A 19,940-nucleotide genomic window follows, 5' to 3' on the forward strand; every position below is an offset into this window, starting at 1 on the left:
AAAATAAGTAAAAGTGATGCAAATGACAGCTATGGCCCCTTTGGCTAAATCGTCTTTCTTTCGTCCTTTAGGCCGACTGTGACCCTCTTGCCCACGTATGTGGTTCGTTCTTGTTGCGATCCTTTTGGCCAAACATTTGCCTTTGTGGCAATTTCAGTCAGTTTGTAGCCTTATGACGTTTCGATCCTTTTATAGCCCTTGTGGCTAGATATTCGCCCTTATGGCGTTTTAATCTTTTCATAGCTGTCGCGGCTGGATATTTAGCCCTCATGGTATTTTGAATTTCCCTTAGCCTTTGTGGGTTTTGTCCTTGGTGGTAGTTGAAACTTTATGGCCTTTGTGGCTGGATATATATATTTCGAAAGCCGGATCTCAGCAGCGGTCTGGAATTTCTTTAGAAAAAGGATCATCTTCCGATGTTTTGGGGACCTGCATAAAAAATGGGTTAGTTTTTTCCTATTTCAAGTTGACCCGTGCTGCCGGCGCCGTCGCATCCTCGACTTTCTTGACCCGAAACCCCTTTAGCTCCGGTATTCGAAACATAAACCTATTCTCATTATGCAGAAAAATCATTTTTGTAATGCTAAGGGTATCTAATTTTTGGAAAAATAAAAGCATTTTTAATTGTCATGACATGCGCTTTGAATGAGGGAGATCCTTTCTTCCGCGAAATTTTTGAGACCTTTTCTCAAAAATTCTGCCCCAATTTATATTTCGGTCTACAAATTCTCATGCCGAATCTTCTGGGAAATTTTTGAGGATTGACGGCGCGAATTTTTGAGATCTTCTCGAAAATTCTGCCCCAGTTAGGCGTGCAGTAATATTTGCTCCTTTGCGAAGTACAATCTCTGAGGCTTCCTAGGGGTTTTCTTGGATTTTTCTTTTGATGCGACCGAGCTCAAAGAGCACCTACGTATTCTGTCGCACAGGAATTCAGGTCGAACGTAGTTCAGAATAAAAAATAGTGGACTTTTGGTTTTTACTAATAAAGCGACCGGGTCCCAGATGGACTGCCTACGTATCCCACTGTGGGGAAATCAGGTCATTGCATAGTTCATAATACAAAAGGTATTTTTTTTTGTCTATCTATTACAAAACGATTACAAGCAAAACGAAACAACTAATACAAGCAAATAGAATTACAAGCAAAGAGTACTATTACAAACTAAAAAACTTCTTCTTTATGCATAGTAGCGCTTGATTGCATCTGAGTTGATTGGCTTTGGCCACTCTTGTCCGTCCATTTCTGCCAATACTACTGCTCCTCTGGAGAGTACTTTGCGGACCACGTAAGGACCTTGCCAGTTGGGAGCAAACTTCCCTTTGTATTCATCTTGGTGCAGGAATATTCTTTTGAGCACTATTTGCCCAATTTGAAAAAGTCTAGTTCTGACTCGCTTGTTGAAGGCTCTTGTCATTCTTTGTCGGTATAGTTGACCGTGACATATAACAACCATCCTTTTCTCATCAATTAAAGCCAATTGCTCATATCGAGCTCGGACCCATTCAACATTGTCTAATTCTGCTTCCTGGATGATCCTTAGGGAAGGTATCTCAACTTCACAGGTATGACTGCTTCAGTTCCATAGACCAGCAAGTATGGAGTCGCTTCTGTTGAAGTTCTGGCCGTGGTACGGTATCCCAATAAAGCATAAGGCAACTGCTCGTGCCAACCTTTATGATGCCAATTGTCAGGCAAAAGTCTGGTGTCTTCCAAACATGCCGCTATAGCACAGCCGCTATAGAGGAACCTCCCAGATACAAACCAAATATGCAGATAGATATAAAAATGCCCTACGAATGCACTCGTGGCCTCAGAATATCCAACAGAGGTCTCGTTGATCAAGTCAACCTCCAACATCCTAAAAGCAACTTTCCAACCCAAGTCCCAAAACACACCCGAGCACATTGGGAACCGAACCAAACCCACCAATCTGTCACAACAAGGCCATTTACAAGGAGCCAAGCCCGGAACTACAACACTTGCAAAGCCTATTCATGAAGCGGGAGGCTCTTGAGTATACTTTTGATGAGCACTTTGGATCCCAAGTCCATTTGTTGATGAAGATTGCTTGGGGAGAAGAAGAGGAAATGGGAAGTCACCACAATGGCTAAGAGACGAAGAGTTGGCTATTCTTGCAAAGGAGATTTCAAGATTTTGAAGAAAGAAGAATAGCCAAACAAGGCCCTTGTCTCATTAAGGGTGTTTATGTCATTTTGCTTTCTTTTATTTCTAGCATAGTATAAATAGTTCTCTTCTTCTTCATGGAAGACTTAGACTATTTTGAATATTGATATTTTGAGAATTGTAAACTCTTTTGAGTGTTGAGAGATTGTTAGCCTTGGATTGGGTGTTTGTTGAGAGGATAGGTTATTAGGGATTCTAATCCCTTTTGGTCATCCTAAGAATTTGGTTGCTTCTTATTCTTAAATTTAGAGGTCTTAGTTTTCTATAACTTTGGTTGCTAAATTGAGTCTAAGTTGTGTCAAATTATCTATCTCTTTTAATTCTTGCGTTTTCTTGTTATTTTCGTTTTGATTATTGTATCAATTGGTATCAGAGCTTGGATTAGATTTGTTCTATCAAATCTAGCCTAGGGTTTGTTGCTAATAAAAAAAAAAAAAAAACCCCAAAAATTTTGTGTTTATTTTGTTGTTTTGTTATTAGATTCGTGTTCCTTAGTACGTTAGGGTTTCAAATCTCCAAATTTCGTGTCATTCGGGTCAATATTGAAGAATCTACCATTGTTGAGCTTTGAAGCTTTGAAAATTCAAAAGTGGGTGTGGTGATTGAGTTGAAATTAAGGCAAATTGAATATTGGGCTTTGTTCTCTAAGTGATAAGGAGCCTAAATCTGAAATTTGGAGCAAAAACGAGTTGATTTGGTCCTAGATTGTATTTGGGTGTTCTTGGTGTTCTTAAGAACATTCATATCTTCATATTGGAGAAGAAGACCAAAGAAGAGGGTTTGATCCAAAGGTGTTTCCAAGGACAAGTGGAAAGTTGTTTGTTGGGCCAAAAAGGGTAAATACTAGGTTGAGTGGGCCCAAGAACGTCATCGGATCCGAGAAATTTGGTCCAAAATTCGAGAAATTCGAGTTCAACACGAAAATCACTGAAGCTGGAACATTGCAAATTACGGACCGTAAATCACTTTACGGACCGTAATTTGGGGTCGTAAACTTGGATCTTGTAACAGCAGCTCACTGGAATTTGCCAACATCGTTAAAGACGGACCGTAAATCACTTTACGGACCGTAATCTGGGTCGTAAACTTGGATCTTGTAACAGCAGCTCACTGGAATTTGCCAACATCGTTAAAGACGGACCGTAAATCACTTTACGGACCGTAATCTGGGGTCGTAAACTTAGATCTTGAGATAGTAGCTCACCGGAATGCGGTGCATCACTAAATACGGACCGCACATCCAAAATACGGACCGTAAACCACAATACGGCCCGTATCTCGGGGGTCGTAAATCGCAAGGTACATTCTGTTTTTGGGCATCCCTAAATACGGTCACGAAGGACGGTCCGTAAACCACAATACGGACCGTATTTTGTCAAGCTCTAATCGTATACTTCAAGGTACCTTTTCAAGTCCAAATTTCATTTCAACCCACTTTCATTTCTCAAAAATTCTTGATCCTTAGTTGATGGTCTTGTGTCCCTAATCCTTTGGTAGGGAACAAAAAAAAAAAAAAAAAAAAAAAAAAAAGTATAGAAATTTTAAAATTTCCATTATTTCAAATTGATACCTTGGATCATTTGGGACTTCACGACCACGATTTCAAGTTATCGCCTACCCGGGCCCGAAATTCGATTTATTTTCGGAATTTTAGCATTCCATTTTCTTGTGTCTCTCAACTAGTAGCCATTTAGTAGTTGTTCCTACTTGTGTTTACTAGTTCTTGTGTCCGCATTTCTTTCGTGCCAATTCTTTCGTGCTTTTCTTCGTTTTTTGCTTCGTTGTTAATTTCTTGGTTCAAGTCCGTTAGATTGCATTGAGTCGTCCGTCTTTCTTAGTCTAACAAGAATCTATTCCGACCAAGAGTAGAATTTGAACCCTTGTGACTAGTCGGCATTAACAAGCACACAATCTTTGGCGGAAGCAATTTGTGAGGCAAATTAAAGGTGCGCATACTTGAGCGATTGTGAGTTGATTTTACTAATCTAACGTGTTTGCTTGTTTTGTTGAGTGTCTTAATAGGTACCATGGCTACGGAGAATGAAACACAAGTTCCCACCGGGGAACTCACATTAGTTGATGTAATGAGGGCTTTGCAAGCCTTGAACGATAAGGTGGGTAGTATGGATGGTCGGATGGAAAACATGGGTAGTCGAATGGAAAATTTGGGAAGTAGGGTGGAAGCGATTGAAGGAGGTAGTAGGGAGGTTTCATATTCGCCCCGAGTGCAATACCAAGGAGGCACAAGTGGAGCTACTCGAAGCACTTCACTTACAATTTCACCCGGTACCTTCCATCATCTATATAACCCCACTCCCCAAAACACTCCCCAAAACATTCCTCAAAACACAACCATCACTCCTCCGAACAACATTCCCATAGGCCAACGGAACAACCCACCTCCACAAGATCAAACTCCAAATGATCCACGTCCAAATGATCCACCCCCTAATGATCCACACCTAAATGCACCAATGTCACCCCAAAACCGTCCAAACATCCAACAACCAAATGACGACGAGATAGAAGAAGCTATACTTGAGCACGAGCTATATGGTGACCAAGGGTGGAGGCCACGAGGACAAGCGCAAGGAGGTTATCGAGGGAGGGGTGGAAGGCATGGTCCTAACCCTCACATGGGTAGGCAAAGAGGGTACCAAGCTCATGAAGGGTACCAAGGTCGAGACCATCGAGGTTATGATGATGATGGAGATTTGAATGGAAACCATGGTTATGGAGGAGGGCGAGACACGAGTCTCAACTCCATCAAGGTTACTCTCCCAATCTTCAAAGGAGGAAGTGACCCCGATGCATTTCTTGATTGGGTGATGCATTGTGATAGGATCTTCTTGACGAATGACATGTCCGAGGTGAAAAAGGCGTCTTATGCCATTGCTCAATTCGAAGGGTATGCCTCCACATGGTGGGAAACTCAAGTGAAGGCGAGAAGAATTATTGGTCTTCATCCCACACCTACTTGGGATGAATTGAAGGACGCCATGCGGCGTAAGTATGTCACCGAACGCTACAAGCAAGAACAACTCAAGAAGGTGTATACTTTAAGGCAAAGCAAAAAGAGTGTGGAAGAATACTATGATGAGTTCCAAATTGTCAAGATGAGAATCGACTTTGACGAGGATGAGCTAAATGCTATGACTCGGTTCCGAGCCGGGTTAAATGGTGAGATTGTCTCACAAATGAGACTCCACAACTATGGGAGCATTGAAGAGACTCTTCAAGCGGCTATTGAAATAGAGGAGGGTCTCAAGGAAGACAAAATCAATAAGTCAAGGGGCTATGTGAGTTCTTGGAACAATAACAAAGAACGAGGAGCTTCTTCCTCCAATTGGCAAAAGAATAAGGGTCCCATACAAGAAGCCAAGAAATCCTTTGTGAAGAATACTCAAGTTGAGAAGCAAGTTGACAAACAACCTCCGAAGTTTGCTCCAAAAGAAGGAGGTACGAAAACTCCTATTCAATGCTTTAAATGTCATGGCTTCGGTCATAGAGCGAGTGAATGCCCTAATCGTAGAGCATTTATTTTGAGAGACACTTATAGTGAGGATGAGGAAGAATGTGAGGAAGGAGATGATGAGGTCTATCATGAGAATGAACAACATGATAGTGAAGGGGATGGTGTTGAAGGTGATGATGAGCCTATTGTACCTCTCTATGTGGTGCGAAGAACAATGATAAGCAAAGCAATGGATGACCCAAGTCAACGGGAAAATCTCTTCCATTCCAAGTGCATCATTAACCAAAACACTAGCATCATGATCATTGATAGTGGGAGTTGTGCCAATGTTGCTAGTACCACCCTTGTTGATTTCTTGAAACTTCCCACCACCCGCCATGAAAACCCTTACAAACTTCAATGGCTCAATGAATGTGGTGAATTGAAGGTGACTAGACAAGCTATCATCAAATTCGCGGTTGGGAAGTATCACGATGAGGTTTTATGTGATGTTGTTCCCATGCAAGCGTGTCATCTTCTACTTGGCCGACCATGGCAATATGATAGGTCCGTCAACCATAATGGGAGAACTAATCGATACACTCTTGTCCACAATGGTGTCAAACATGTCTTGAATCCCATGACCCCCTCCCAAGTGGGTGAGATCTATAACAAAATGAGGGAGTTGAAGGAGAAGGGTCATAGTGCATTGCAAAAGAAGAATGTGGGCGTAGAAGGAGTAGAGGAGAGTAGTTCTCAAGAGGTGAGTGGAAAGAAAGGAGAGCTTAGAGGAAAAACCAAGGTGTCTCTTTTGGCGGGTTGTGGGGAAATTAGGGAGGAATTGGGGGAGCGTCAACCGGTGATTCTTCTCGTGCATAGGGACTATGCATTGCACACTAGTGAACTAACCCTTTCTCTTCCTAGTTCTATTTCTTCTCTTTTGCGAATTTGATGATGTGTTCCCAACGGAACTCCCAAAGGGGTTACCGCCTTTGAGGGGAATTGAACACCAAATTGATTTTATCCCGGGGTCTCAATTGCCAAACAAACCGGCTTATAGAGCCAACCCGGATGACACCAAGGAGCTTCAAAGGCAAATAGATGAACTCCTTGAAAAGGGAGTTGTGCGGGAAAGTATGAGCCCATGTGCCGTGCCCGTGATTTTGGTGCCAAAAAAAGATGGATCATGGCGCATGTGTGTTGATTGTCGTGCCATCAACAAGATAACGGTAAAGTATCGCCATCCCATACCTCGTCTTGATGACATGCTTGATGAGTTGAATGGTTCATGCATATTCTCTAAGATAGATCTTAGGAGCGGGTATCATCAAATCCGGATGAATCCTGGAGATGAGTGGAAAACCGCATTCAAGACCAAGTTTGGTCTATATGAATGGTTGGTGATGCCTTTTGGCCTCACTAATGCTCCTAGTACTTTCATGCGTTTGATGAATCATGTGATGAAACCTTTTATTGGCAAATTCGTGGTTGTTTACTTTGATGATATTTTGGTGTATAGTCAAACCATGGATGAGCATGTTATTCATTTGAAATGTGTGTTTGAAGTGCTTAGACGAGAACAACTTTATGCCAATGTTGATAAATGTTCCTTTTGTGTGGATGAAGTTGTTTTCTTGGGATTTGTTGTGAGCTCAAGGGGGTTGAGGTTGATGAATCCAAAATAGAAGCCATAAGAAATTGGCCCACTCCAAAATCCATTGGAGATGTACGAAGCTTTCATGGCTTGGCTAGTTTCTATAGGCGTTTTGTTAAAGGATTTAGTACCATAGCCGCTCCTTTGACCGAGGTAATCCGAAAGGACAAACCTTTTTCTTGGGGTACGGAGCAAGCTAATGCCTTTGAAACTTTAAAACAAATGCTTAGTTCCGCACCATTGTTGCAATTACCCGACTTTGACAAAATATTTGAGATTGAATGTGATGCAAGCAAAGTGGGTATTGGCGCCGTTCTAATGCAAGACCAAAAACCCATAGCCTATTTTAGTGAAAAACTCAAGGGCGCGACTTTGAATTATACTACCTATGATCTTGAGTTGTATGCCTTAATTCGTGCTTTGGGAAATTGGCAACACTACTTGTGGCCTAAAGAGTTTGTGATTCGGACCGACCATGAGTCCTTAAAGCATCTTAAGGCCCAAGGTAAGTTGAACAAAAGGCATGCCAAGTGGGTTGAATTCCTTGAATCCTTCCCTTATGTAATCCAATACAAAAAGGGAAAGGATAACGTAGTGGCGGATGCCTTATCAAGGAAACATGTTTTGATCAATACTTTGTCTTCCAAATTGATGGGTTTTGAGAGCTTGAAGACATTGTATCCCGAGGACCCCGTCTTTGCACAAATCTTTCTAGAATGCGAAGAATGGGAAAGGGAAAGGTGGCTTAGGGATAGATCTTCTACTCCCTATTCTAAGTTTGATGGTTTCTTGTTCAAGAACAAACGACTATGTGTGCCCATGAGCTCTTGGAGGGAGTTATTTGTGAGGGAGGCACACAATGGGGGATTGATGGGACACTTTGGGATTGACAAGACAATGGGGATTCTTGAGGAGCAATTCTATTGGCCCCACATGCGGCGGGATGTGGCCCGAATTTGTGGCCAATGCCTTGAATGCCGAAAAGCTAAATCTAGGCTTCAACCCCATGGCTTGTACACTCCCCTCCCCATCCCTCAACAACCTTGGTTTGACATTTCCATGGACTTTGTGATGGGATTGCCTAGGACAAAGAGGGGGAAAGATAGCATCTTTGTTGTTGTTGATCGTTTTTCGAAAATGGCCCATTTCATTGCTTGCCATAAGGTTGATGATGCTCCCATATTGCTTCCTTGTTTGTTGAAAATGTGGTTAAATTGCATGGCATTCCCAAGACAATTGTGAGCGATAGGGACCCCAAGTTCCTTAGCCACTTTTGGAAAGAATTGTGGGGTAGGCTTGGTACGAAGTTGTTGTTTTCCACCTCTTGCCACCCACAAACCGATGGCCAAACCGAAGTTGTCAATAGGACTTTAGGTTCTATGCTTCGGGCCATGGTAAAAGGGAAGCTAGCCTCTTGGGAAGACCAATTGCCTTTAGTAGAATTTGCATATAATAGAGTCATTCATAGCACTATTGGCATGTCACCCTTTGAGGTGTTGTATGGTTTTAATCCCCTAACCCCCTTGGATCTAACACCTTTGTCTCAAGATGTGGTATTGAGTTTAGATGGTAATAAGAGAGCCGAAGCTATGAAGAAGATCCATGAAAAGGCAAGGCTCCAACTTGAAAAGAAGAATCAAAAGGTAGCGAAACGGGCGAACCAAGGGAGAAAAAGGGTGGTCCTTGAACCGGGTGATTGGGTGTGGGTGCACTTCCGAAAAGAAAGATTTCCAAACAAGAGGAAGACAAAGTTGATGCCGCGTGGGGATGGTCCCTTCGAAGTCCTTGAGAGGCTTAATGATAATGCCTACAAAATTGATCTCCCTCCGGAATATCAAGTTCACAACACTTTCAACATTTGTGACCTATCTCCCATGGAAATGGAAAGTGATGAGCCATCAAATTTGAGGACAAATTCTCTTCAAGATGGGGAGAATGATGCAAGCCCACGTGCCTCAAGGCCATTTACAAGGAGCCAAGCCCGGAACTACAACACTTGCAAAGCCTATTCATGAAGCGGGAGGCTCTTGAGTATACTTTTGATGAGCACTTTGGATCCCAAGTCCATTTGTTGATGAAGATTGCTTGGGGAGAAGAAGAGGAAATGGGAAGTCACCACAATGGCTAAGAGACGAAGAGTTGGCTATTCTTGCAAAGGAGATTTCAAGATTTTGAAGAAAGAAGAATAGCCAAACAAGGCCCTTGTCTCATTAAGGGTGTTTATGTCATTTTGCTTTCTTTTATTTCTAGCATAGTATAAATAGTTCTCTTCTTCTTCATGGAAGACTTAGACTATTTTGAATATTGATATTTTGAGAATTGTAAACTCTTTTGAGTGTTGAGAGATTGTTAGCCTTGGATTGGGTGTTTGTTGAGAGGATAGGTTATTAGGGATTCTAATCCCTTTTGGTCATCCTAAGAATTTGGTTGCTTCTTATTCTTAAATTTAGAGGTCTTAGTTTTCTATAACTTTGGTTGCTAAATTGAGTCTAAGTTGTGTCAAATTATCTATCTCTTTTAATTCTTGCGTTTTCTTGTTATTTTCGTTTTGATTATTGTATCCGACGAGCTGAATTATTCCAAGTCTATAAAGGTGATTCCAACTTCATTATTTTCATTCTAACACTTCCCCACTTCTCTCTAAAGTCTCTAAGACATTACATACATTTCATGAACAAGAATCCAAGGGAAATCAAAGGTTCTTATCATCAAACCAAGTGAATCAAGTGTAAGAAACCCATCAAAGTTCATCCAAAACAAGAAATCCAAGTGAAGGTGAAACTAGGGTTTTTCTCAAGTGAAGTGTTTGCACCCAAGGTTCATTCCTACACCATATAAGGTAAGTTTTATGAAATTTCCTTGTTGTTTAAGGTATTTGAAAGTTGGAACACTTGGATTATATAAGGAAATAGGAAATGGGTCATGAATGTGGGAATAATGTCACTTTTGAGTAAATGTTTGGATTGAGTTATGATTCTTGATACATTATGGTTATAATCAGGTTATAAATGATATTGAGAACATGGAATAGATCTTGTATAGGAATGAACGAAATTGTGTGATATGACCATGAATATGGATGAATTGAAGTGAATTGAGAAGTAAGGATAATGTCGTTGAATAAAGGCTATTGTGATGATATTGTGAATGTTATCATTGATGTTTGGGAGTTAAAATATGATATGGAGGAAGTCGTATAAATAAAGGAGATGCTGTCCAATTTTTCCTAGCTTTAGTCATGAATGCTAAGCTATCAATTCTCTAATGTTTGTATGCACTCTAATGAAGGTAGAAACGTGAGCATTGAAGAAGCACATGCAAGTGAGAGAATAGTGGAACGGAAAGGTATGTAAGGCTAACCCTTCTTTCATAAGGCATGGTTCTTTGGCCAAATAACTATCCTTCTATGAGCCTACGATATCCTTCAATGATCTTATCTCTAAAGGCTACTAAGCTTATGATTCTCGATATGATACGATTGTACTAAGTTCCTTATATGACGAGTAATCCTTTAAGGATAGATGTGATGAACGACGATAGTAATAATGATAAAGATGCTTATATGTATATGTGCCTAGATATGGCTATTATGAAACCCTGAGCTTATATGGCCGGGTAGAATATAGTGAATATGTATATATCTATATATGATGATGCGCGCACGGATATGGATGTATGTACACAGATATGTAATAGAAATGGAATGCCCCCATGAAAATCAAGTAAGTGCTATGACGATGATGCTATTATCTCCCATCCTACGTTATTTCATATGTTATCTTTTATGCTTTCATATTGATATTGATCATGCTTTACATACTCAGTACATTCTTCGTACTAACGTCTTTTTGTTTGTGGACGCTGCGTCATGCCCGCAGGTGGCCAGGGAGATATACTTGACCCATAGCTGCTTTGTTCAGGGACTACATAGCGGAGCTCCATTTCATTCGGAGCTGCAGCTTTTAGTATAGATTATTTTGTGTACATATTCATGGGCACGGCGGGGTCCTGTCCCGCCTATATGATATGACGTATTCTCCTTAGAGGCTCGTAGACATGTGTATATGGTTAGATATGTTTAGCCTTGTTGGCCTATATTTTGGGGATATTATTTTTGTTAGCCTCGTCGGCTTATGTACATTTATATGGGCATCGTTGTAAATGATGATATAAGTGAATTGTCGCCCAATGGGATTAATATGAATGATGAATGAAAACATGACTTAGCTGTGTGGCTCACCTAGATGTGATGTGAAAGTATGTTAAGAGGTGCCCGGGTGGGTTAGCACCGGGTACCCGTCGCAGCCCTCCGGTTGGGTCGTGACAAGTCAACTACGGGTCTAACGGTTTTCACTAAAAAGCTAATTTTTTCCAAAAGTCACGACAATACTCAAATTAAAGCCTAGGGAACGGTGCTACCTATCTTTGCTAGTCAAAATGGTACTAATAAGGATTGGGGATGGGTTAATGAAGGCAAAATGGTCAAAAACACAATAACGACCGAACGGGTCGTTACATGAAACCTCCAGAGTTCTACTAAGACTGAGGTTGAGGATGCTTATGAGTTAATTATGGACTGTCATAAGAGGCTCCATAAGATGGGGGCATTGGAGAAATATGGTGCTGAGTTCATGACCTTCCAGCTCTTGGGTGATGCCAAGTTATGAAGAGGGCGTTTGTGGAGTGCAGGCCAGCGGGATCACCTCCGTTGACTTGGACTCAGTTCTATCAGGTGTTTCTAGACAAGTATGTTCGTCGTACATTGTGGGATCGTAGGCGTGATGAGTTCAGTAATATTAAGCAGGGTAATTTGTCTGTGGCTGCTTATGAGGCTAGGTTTTATTCGTTGTCTCAATATGCCCTCCAGCTTGTTCCCACTAAGGAGGAGAGCATTAGAAGATTTGTGAAGGGGTTGAAAACTGCCCTTCAGGTGTCAGCTCTTCAGCTTGCAGTGATAGGTGCTTCCTTTCAGGAAGTGGTGGATCATGTTAGGACTGTCGAGAGAGTTCGACAGGAAGGTTATCATAAGCACGCGAAAAAGAAGGCCTGAACGGGTGGTGGTTATAGTGGCTCTTTCACTAAGGGTCAGAGTTCCCAGTTTTATTCGGGACGCCCTGTTTAGTCAGCTATGCAAGTTCCAGCTAGAGGCCCATCAGGGGTCAGTCAATACTATTCCAGTCAGCCAGGGGGTTCGCAGACCAGAGCTCCAGATTATTGTGGTTACTCGGCTTCGTATGCTTTGATTCAACATCCAACGCTAGAACGTGGGTACTTTGAGTGTGGTGATATGGGGCATTTTAAGAGGAATTGTCCCAAATTTGGGCAAGGTGGTCAAGATACTCAGTTGTGCTCCCGAGCCCCAGCATCAGGTAGAAGGGGAGGATCTTATGGTGGAAACCGTGCTCATCTGGGCATGGCGGTCACACAGCTAGTAGAGGTGGTCCCTAGCCTAACCAATGCGGGTTATAGTCTAGTAGAGATGGTAATCAGCCCGGCTGGGGCGGAGCTCAGACTGAGCAGGTTGATCGCAATGGTTCGCAGGCTACTGGCGGACGGGTTTAATGTTATGCCTTTCCTGGCAGGAAAAAGGCTGAGGGCTCAGATACAGTTATTACTGGTAACATATTAGTCTGTCACTGGATGGCTTCTGTATTGTTTAACCCGTGTTCTACGTTTTCCTATGTGTCTACATATTTCTCTATGGGTCTTGATATGGTCTGTCATTTACTTGATGGCTCTATACATGTATCTATTCCAGTTGGAGATTCTGTGGTTGTAGATAGAGTTTTTCGATCTTGTACTGTCACACCTATGGGGTATGGCACCTAGGTTGACTTAGTGATTTTAGACATGGTAGATTTTGATGTCATCTTGGGTATGAGTTGGCTAGCTCCTTACCATGCAATTCTGGACTGTCATGCCAAGACAGTCACCTTAGCTATGCTCGGGGTGCCTAGACTTGAGTGGAAGGGTAACCTTAGTCCCTCCCAAAAAAAAAATTCCTTTATTCGTCCAAAGAAGCTAGTAAATAAGGGGTGTTTGGGTTATTTGGCACATATTCATGATACCAGTGTTGACGGTCTATCTCTTGAGGCAGTTCCTGTGGTACGTGATTTTGTGGAGGTGTTTCTCACATACTTTCCAAGCATGCCACCGGACCGTGACATTGATTTTCGCATTGACTTAGAGCCAGGGACCCGCCCTATTTTTATTCTGCCATATCGGATGACACCAGCAAAGTTAAGGGAATTAAAAGAACAACTTCAGGATCTTCTTTGTAAGGGTTCCATCCGTCTGAGTGTCTCTTCGTGGGGCGCTCCTGTTCTGTTTGTGAAAAAGAAAGATAGACTATATGGATATGCATTGATTAGCGCCAGTTGAATAATGTCACCATCCGAAATAAATACCCCATCCCTCGTATTGATGATTTGCTTAACCAGCTACAGGGGGCTTCTGTGTTTTCAAAAATTGACTTGAGGTCGGGGTATCATCAGTTGAAAATTCAGGCAGAGGATATTCCTAAGACTACTTTTCGAAGCAGGTATGGGCAATATGAGTTTCAAGTTATGTCTTTCGGGTTTACTAATGCCCCAACTGCTTTTATGGATTTGATGAATGGCATCTTTAAGCCATACTTGGACTCTTTTGTCATAGTATTCATTGATGACATCCTGGTTTATTCCAAGAGTCGGGAAGATCATGAAAAACACTTGAGGGTTATTCTTGGGTTGCTGAGAGACAGGGAGTTGTATGCCAAGTTCTCTAAGTGTGAGTTTTAGCTGACGTCGATGTCCTTCTTGGGACATGTGGTTTCAAAGGAAGGGATTATGGTGGATCCGAAGAAAATTGAGGCAGTGAGGGATTCGGACAGGCCCACATCCGTGACGGAGATTCACAGTTTCGCAGTTTTATGGGGTTGGCTAGTTACTACCGTCAATTCATGAAGGGGTTTGCTTTCATTGCTTCGCATTTGATGCGGTTGACTTAGAAAGAGGTATCTTTTCAGTGGTCTGACGAGTGTGAGGAGAGCTTCCAAAAGCTCAAGACTTTATTGACTACAACTCCTATTTTATCTTTGCCCGTGGAGGGCAAGGACTTTATAGTTTATTGTGATGCTTCTCGTTCTGGTTTTGGTGCTATTTTGATGTAGGAAAAGAACGTGATTGCCTATGCCTCCAAGCAACTGAAGGTTCATAAGAAAAACTATCCTACACATAACTTGGAGTTGGCAGCTGTGGTTTTTGCATTGATGATTTGGAGGCACTATCTCGATGGTGCCCGTTGCGAGGTATTTACTGATCATCGCAGCCTTCAACATGTGTTTACTTAGAGGGACCTTATTACTTGGTAATGGAGATTGATGCAGTCGCTGAAGGATTACGACATTACTATCTTGTATCATCCTAGCAAGGCAAATATGGTGGCAGATGCCTTGAGCAGAAAATTAGCTAACATGGGCAGTTTGGCTCGGTTGATTGCATCAGAACGTCCGCTGGCTAGGGAGGTTCAGACTCTGGCTAACAGTTTCATGAGGCTTGAAGTGTCTAATTCATGCAGGGTGTTGGCTTACGTTGAGGCGAGATCATCATTTCGGAGCGCATTAAGGCCAAACAGTTCGAGGATGCGAGTTTGAGTAAGGTTCGAGATAAAGTCTTGCGTGGTAAGGCCAAGGAGGCCGTGATTGATGACGAGTGTGTCTTGAGAATCAAGAGGCGTGTTTGTGTTCCCCGTGTGGATGATCTGAATAAGACAATATTAGTGAAGGCTCACAGTTCTAGATATTCCATTTATGCAGGTGCTACCAAGATGTATCGTCTTGAGGCAGCACTACTGGTGGGCTAGGATGAGCGCAATATTGTTGAGTTCATTGCACAGTGTTAGAATTGCTAGAAGGTGAAGTACAAGCACTAGAGACTCGGGGGTACACTTCAGAAGATGCCCATTCCAGAGTGAAAATGGGAGAGGATAGCGATGGACTTTGTGGTTGGTCTTCCGAAGGCCTTGGGAAAATTTGATTCGATTTGGGTCATTGTTGATAGATTGACCAAGTCAGCCCATTTCATACAGGTTCAGATTACCCATACCGCCCATAAGTTGGCCCAGATTTATATTCATGAGATTGTTTATCTGCATGGGGTTCCTATTTCCATCATATCCGATAGAGGCACGACATTCACATCTCAGTTTTAGAAGAATTTGCATTTGGAATTGGGTACTAGGTTGGACCTTAGTACAACTTTCCACCCTCAGACAGATGGTCAGTCTGAGCGGACTATTCAGGTCCTAGAGGATATGCTCTAAGCTTGTGTGATTGACTTTGGTGGCCATTGGGATCAGTTCTTAACATTGGCGGAGTTTGCTTTATAACAACAGTTATCACTCGAGCATTGATATGGCCCCTGTTGGCACCTAATTTTTTACCTCCCGTAATTTATTTTAATCACCCAGAGTCCTTGGATATCAAACAGAGTGAAATATGTTTTTTAGAAGTCAAAATGATTTTATAAAATTATTTAGATAATATTTTACCATTCTTATTTGGTAAAATAATTCCTATGAATTTTTATAAATCATTTAGAAATTAATTTACATATTTATTACAATTATGACATTTGCTAAATTAACCAAGAGAAAAGCAATTTTATAACAATTATTTATTTAATTGTCCAAATTGTTAAACCGCAATTAGCAAGTATGTTTACTTTGTTTAATTCAAGGAATCTGATTAATTAAATGAATTAATCATTTTACCCTCAATTCTTGATTTTTTTGCATGCTCAATTACTAGAATTTTATCATAATTAATCGAGTCTCTAATTGTGATTAATTCTGTAAATTGTTCACTAAATGGCTACAATTGAAAAAATCAATTGATAGTTCAATTATGACCCAATTGGAAATCAATTCCCATAATTGAGGTCATTATTGCAAATTTGTCTTTCTAGTTGATCAATTAAGGTCATTTATGCAAATCTGTTACTTTAAATTGGCTAATTGGACCAAAAGGCCATGATTGAAATAGCCTGGTTAAATTAAGTCAGTTAAGGGACAATATTTGCGAAAGATAACCTTTACTTGTTCAATTAGTCTTATGTAATTATGCTTAGCAGTCTAAATCAATTAGCCTTGCCTTAATTTATGTTATTTATTAAAACAAGTGTCAAAATCCTGCATATATAGATGTATATCATACGTATACACCTATAAACCTCAGGTCCATGGTCCCTCTTCTTTTATATTAATGGACCGAGTCCAATCCGTTAGATGGGACGACCCGGCCCAACGTAGTACATAACAGAAGGTAATACCCCTCTATCTCCCATTTCACAAAACCAAACACACACTAAACATTACCCCTTCCCTTTCCCCTTAACCCTAGTGCTGCCACCTCACCCTTATTTTCTCTCTCCTCGTCATCGTCCCCAAATGTGGTAATTTCTCATAGGTACGTTGCTTTTCGATGCTTTGCAAGGCGAGAAGGGCAAACAATTAATGTTTCCACCTTCTCTCATCAAACGCCACTCCAAACACGGTATTAAAACTGCCTTTTCCTTATTTTCTTTTACTTTCTGAATTCAAACGGTCAAAACTCTGTAGAATTTTAATTGATTTTGTTTGCACTCATTTGAATTTGAGGAATTTCATTGGTTCTTGATGAACCTTGTGGACCGATCACATTGGGACGGATCTAGCCTTTGATATGTTTGATGACTCAATCTCAGCCATTGATTGCTGTGGGATATGCCAATTCTTAGAAATTGGAGGTTGTCCCACATCAAAATGAAATTAAGGTTTGGGGTTTGGGGATTTCTATATAAAGGACTCCATATCTTGCATTTACAGAAAAAAGAAGAAGGAATATAGTGCATATTCACAAACTCGAAATACTTAAGTTTTTTAGGCATTTTGCTTTCAAAGACTTTAATCGTTTGAGTTTTAAGTTAAAAATTTTAAAGTTATATTCTGATCTTGTGCGGGTTCTATGTGATTCCGAGCATTTGGGGGGAGCACTGAAGTCTCCAAGTTCAAATCTCTCCACGGCTGCACATAAGAAAGGTAACTCCCCCTTCTCTCTTTATTTTCGGCATTTTTTCCTTTTTTCTTTAGTTTTTTATGTGTTAGTTTAGTTTATTGTTTGTGTTTCTGTGTTAGTTCAGTTAATTAATGATGTTTTGTCTTAGTTTGTTTAATAGTTAAGCCTTCTTAGTATGTTAAGTTATAGCTAGGCTTATTGGTTCCTATATATTGCCTTAGATTAATTTTGTTGTTAGTTAAAATATATCTTATATGCTATTATGGCTTAATCTATTCTAGTAAGCATAACTTTGTTGTTAAGCTAACCTGTTTAGTCAAGCATGCCCTTAGGTTTATTTTAGTTAGTTTATCTATGTCAAATACATATTGTGTGTTACCTGATCATGCTTATATACTTTCATGTTAAGAGCTAGTTAAATGCTTACTTTATAATGAAACTTAGATGTTGTTGGCTTTCAACCTGGTTGCAAGATAACCATAAGCAGAAAAGACAATTTAAAACTTCTACATGTCCCAAGTTGTGAAGTCTATGACATGAACCCTATTAGTTTATATTGTACTCTTAGTACCAGGATGTATGCAGAGAGGTTAAAGGACTTCTAAAAGATGCAGATAAACCTGTTTGGTGATTTGTGAAGTTTGTGATGGCTGTCTAGGGTCTTATACTCATAATGCTGTTAGCTGCATGCCCTGTGATCATTTTCATAACAAACTTGAGCTTGTTTTTGCCCTTAAGGACATTTTGTAAATTGAAGGGATATAGCATGATGATACCTTTGCTTGACTTATGTGAAAGAATTTGATGTATATGGTTCCCCTGCTCATGATGAGAACACTTTGTATCTTTGCTTATTCTGGACTAAAATGGGCAAAATCTAGTTTAGGATGTTTAGCCTTAAACTGATGAACATGTTGATGAGATTTGCTTGTATATTCTGTATATTCATGTGTTGAAATGGTCATATTCTGCTTATTTAATTGGAACTATGTATATCTTGAAATTTGTTTAGTAAGTTGCCCTCTCCCCTGGACCTGTTTGACCCTATTTGACTGGTAACTGTGAAGCATGCACAACCTTAGTATATTTTCCTTAAAATTGATTGTGTGTTGTCTATTGAGTGAATATGCTTGTGTATACAAGTTATATTCAGTGTCATATACACTCCAGTGTAAATGAGTTGATATACCTGATGTACACATAATGCATCATTCCTTATTGTGGGCTGCTGTTACAGTAGTTCCTGTTACATGTTGGGATTTCTTCCTTCTTTTCCCTGTTGGGCCTCTGTTTAAATGTGCTTCAGTCCATTCTGCCTACTTTTTGCTTGATGATTCATTTGGGCTTTAAACTTGCTGGCCTTGTTTGTTTATTTGATCCAGCTTTAAAATTATCAAACTTCATGCTATTAAGTGTCTAGATTAGTTGCTAATCCTTCATCTTTTTTTTTTTTTTTTGTGATTATGTGATTCTTCTCGGGCCACTCTGGCCACACCTTACATAAACCTGTTGGGCCTGAGGCCCAACTACCCTCATTTGATCGGGTCCGATTTAGAGAAAAGTAAGGGAAGCTAATGTTATATCCCGTATTTCATACATTCGGATAATTCGAGAAAGTCGTGGCAAGTTAAGGACAAGATCATTTTCAAGAATTATTTTAATGTACGAGTTGTTAGGAATGTTAATTATGAACATTGGTGGTATGGGAATATTGGGAAAGGCCAAGGGTAAAAAGAGAAATTTGCATAATGACCAATGGAAATAAGGAGGAAGGCTAGGGGCAAAATGGTAATTTTACATGATGCTCAAGAAACTTCATGAAGGGCCAAGTTCACCATGTGAAGAAAAGGGAAGAGAATGAAAAATGATGACAATTAAGTCATCCTTTAATTTCAAAAAAAAAGGGGAAGAAAGCTCTAGAAGATTTAAGAAAAAGAATTAAGGGCCATGTGACCATATTCTTGCTTGAGGGGCTTAATAATAAATATGGACAAATGGTGGGAAAAAGGGAATAAATAAGGCATGATCATCTTCATCATTTAGAAAGATGAAGAAAATTCAAGAAGAGGAGGAGCAAGACAAGGGACCATTCGGCCCCTTCAAAAAAAAAAAAAAAAAAAAAAAAAAAGAGAGAGCAAGATTGATTGTTCAACTTATTCCCTCTAGCTAAATAAGGCAATAAAGGGTTCTTAGTATGGTGAAGTGATTTGTGGAGCAAGAGGAAAACATATTCATACAAGTTGCCAACTTTAGTCAAGTGGAGAATTGATGGAAAAAGGTAAAGTTAATCATATTTTTATATATGTTATGGATGATTTGTGAAGTGTTATAGTATGTGGAAATGAATGGAACCCAAGAAATATGTATGGGCATGTGTGTGGCCGTGGGTTTGCATGGTTAGCCGTGGATGTTATATTGCATGGAAAGAAAATGGATTAATTCTATGTAGTGCGTTAGTTGTTGTTGTAATGTATGGAAAAGTAATGAATTCATGAAAGTTGTAGGTTGGTTGGGATGGCCGAATATGGGTGGTGTTGTTTGTCAAAGAATGAACAAATTTTATTTAGTGTAACTTGGTTGTTGTTGTATGGATTTTATGGTGAAAATGATG

General features: G+C 40.4%; 1 protein-coding gene across 1 annotated transcript; it reads left to right on the forward strand.

The window, feature by feature from the left end:
• The first annotated feature begins 4,215 nt into the window (after nucleotides 1–4,215).
• LOC132043724 (uncharacterized) lies at nucleotides 4,216–12,346 on the forward strand. Its single transcript, XM_059434181.1, is given in 9 exon segments — nucleotides 4,216–4,867; nucleotides 4,982–5,449; nucleotides 5,513–6,366; nucleotides 6,445–6,584; nucleotides 6,586–6,737; nucleotides 6,816–7,295; nucleotides 7,298–8,422; nucleotides 8,755–9,183; nucleotides 11,958–12,346. Coding segments are annotated over 9 exon segments (4,689 nt in total).
• The last annotated feature ends 7,594 nt before the right edge of the window (nucleotides 12,347–19,940 follow it).

This window comes from Lycium ferocissimum, unplaced genomic scaffold (genome assembly GCF_029784015.1).
Source record: "Lycium ferocissimum isolate CSIRO_LF1 unplaced genomic scaffold, AGI_CSIRO_Lferr_CH_V1 ctg2802, whole genome shotgun sequence".
Classification (NCBI taxonomy): Eukaryota; Viridiplantae; Streptophyta; class Magnoliopsida; order Solanales; family Solanaceae; genus Lycium; species Lycium ferocissimum.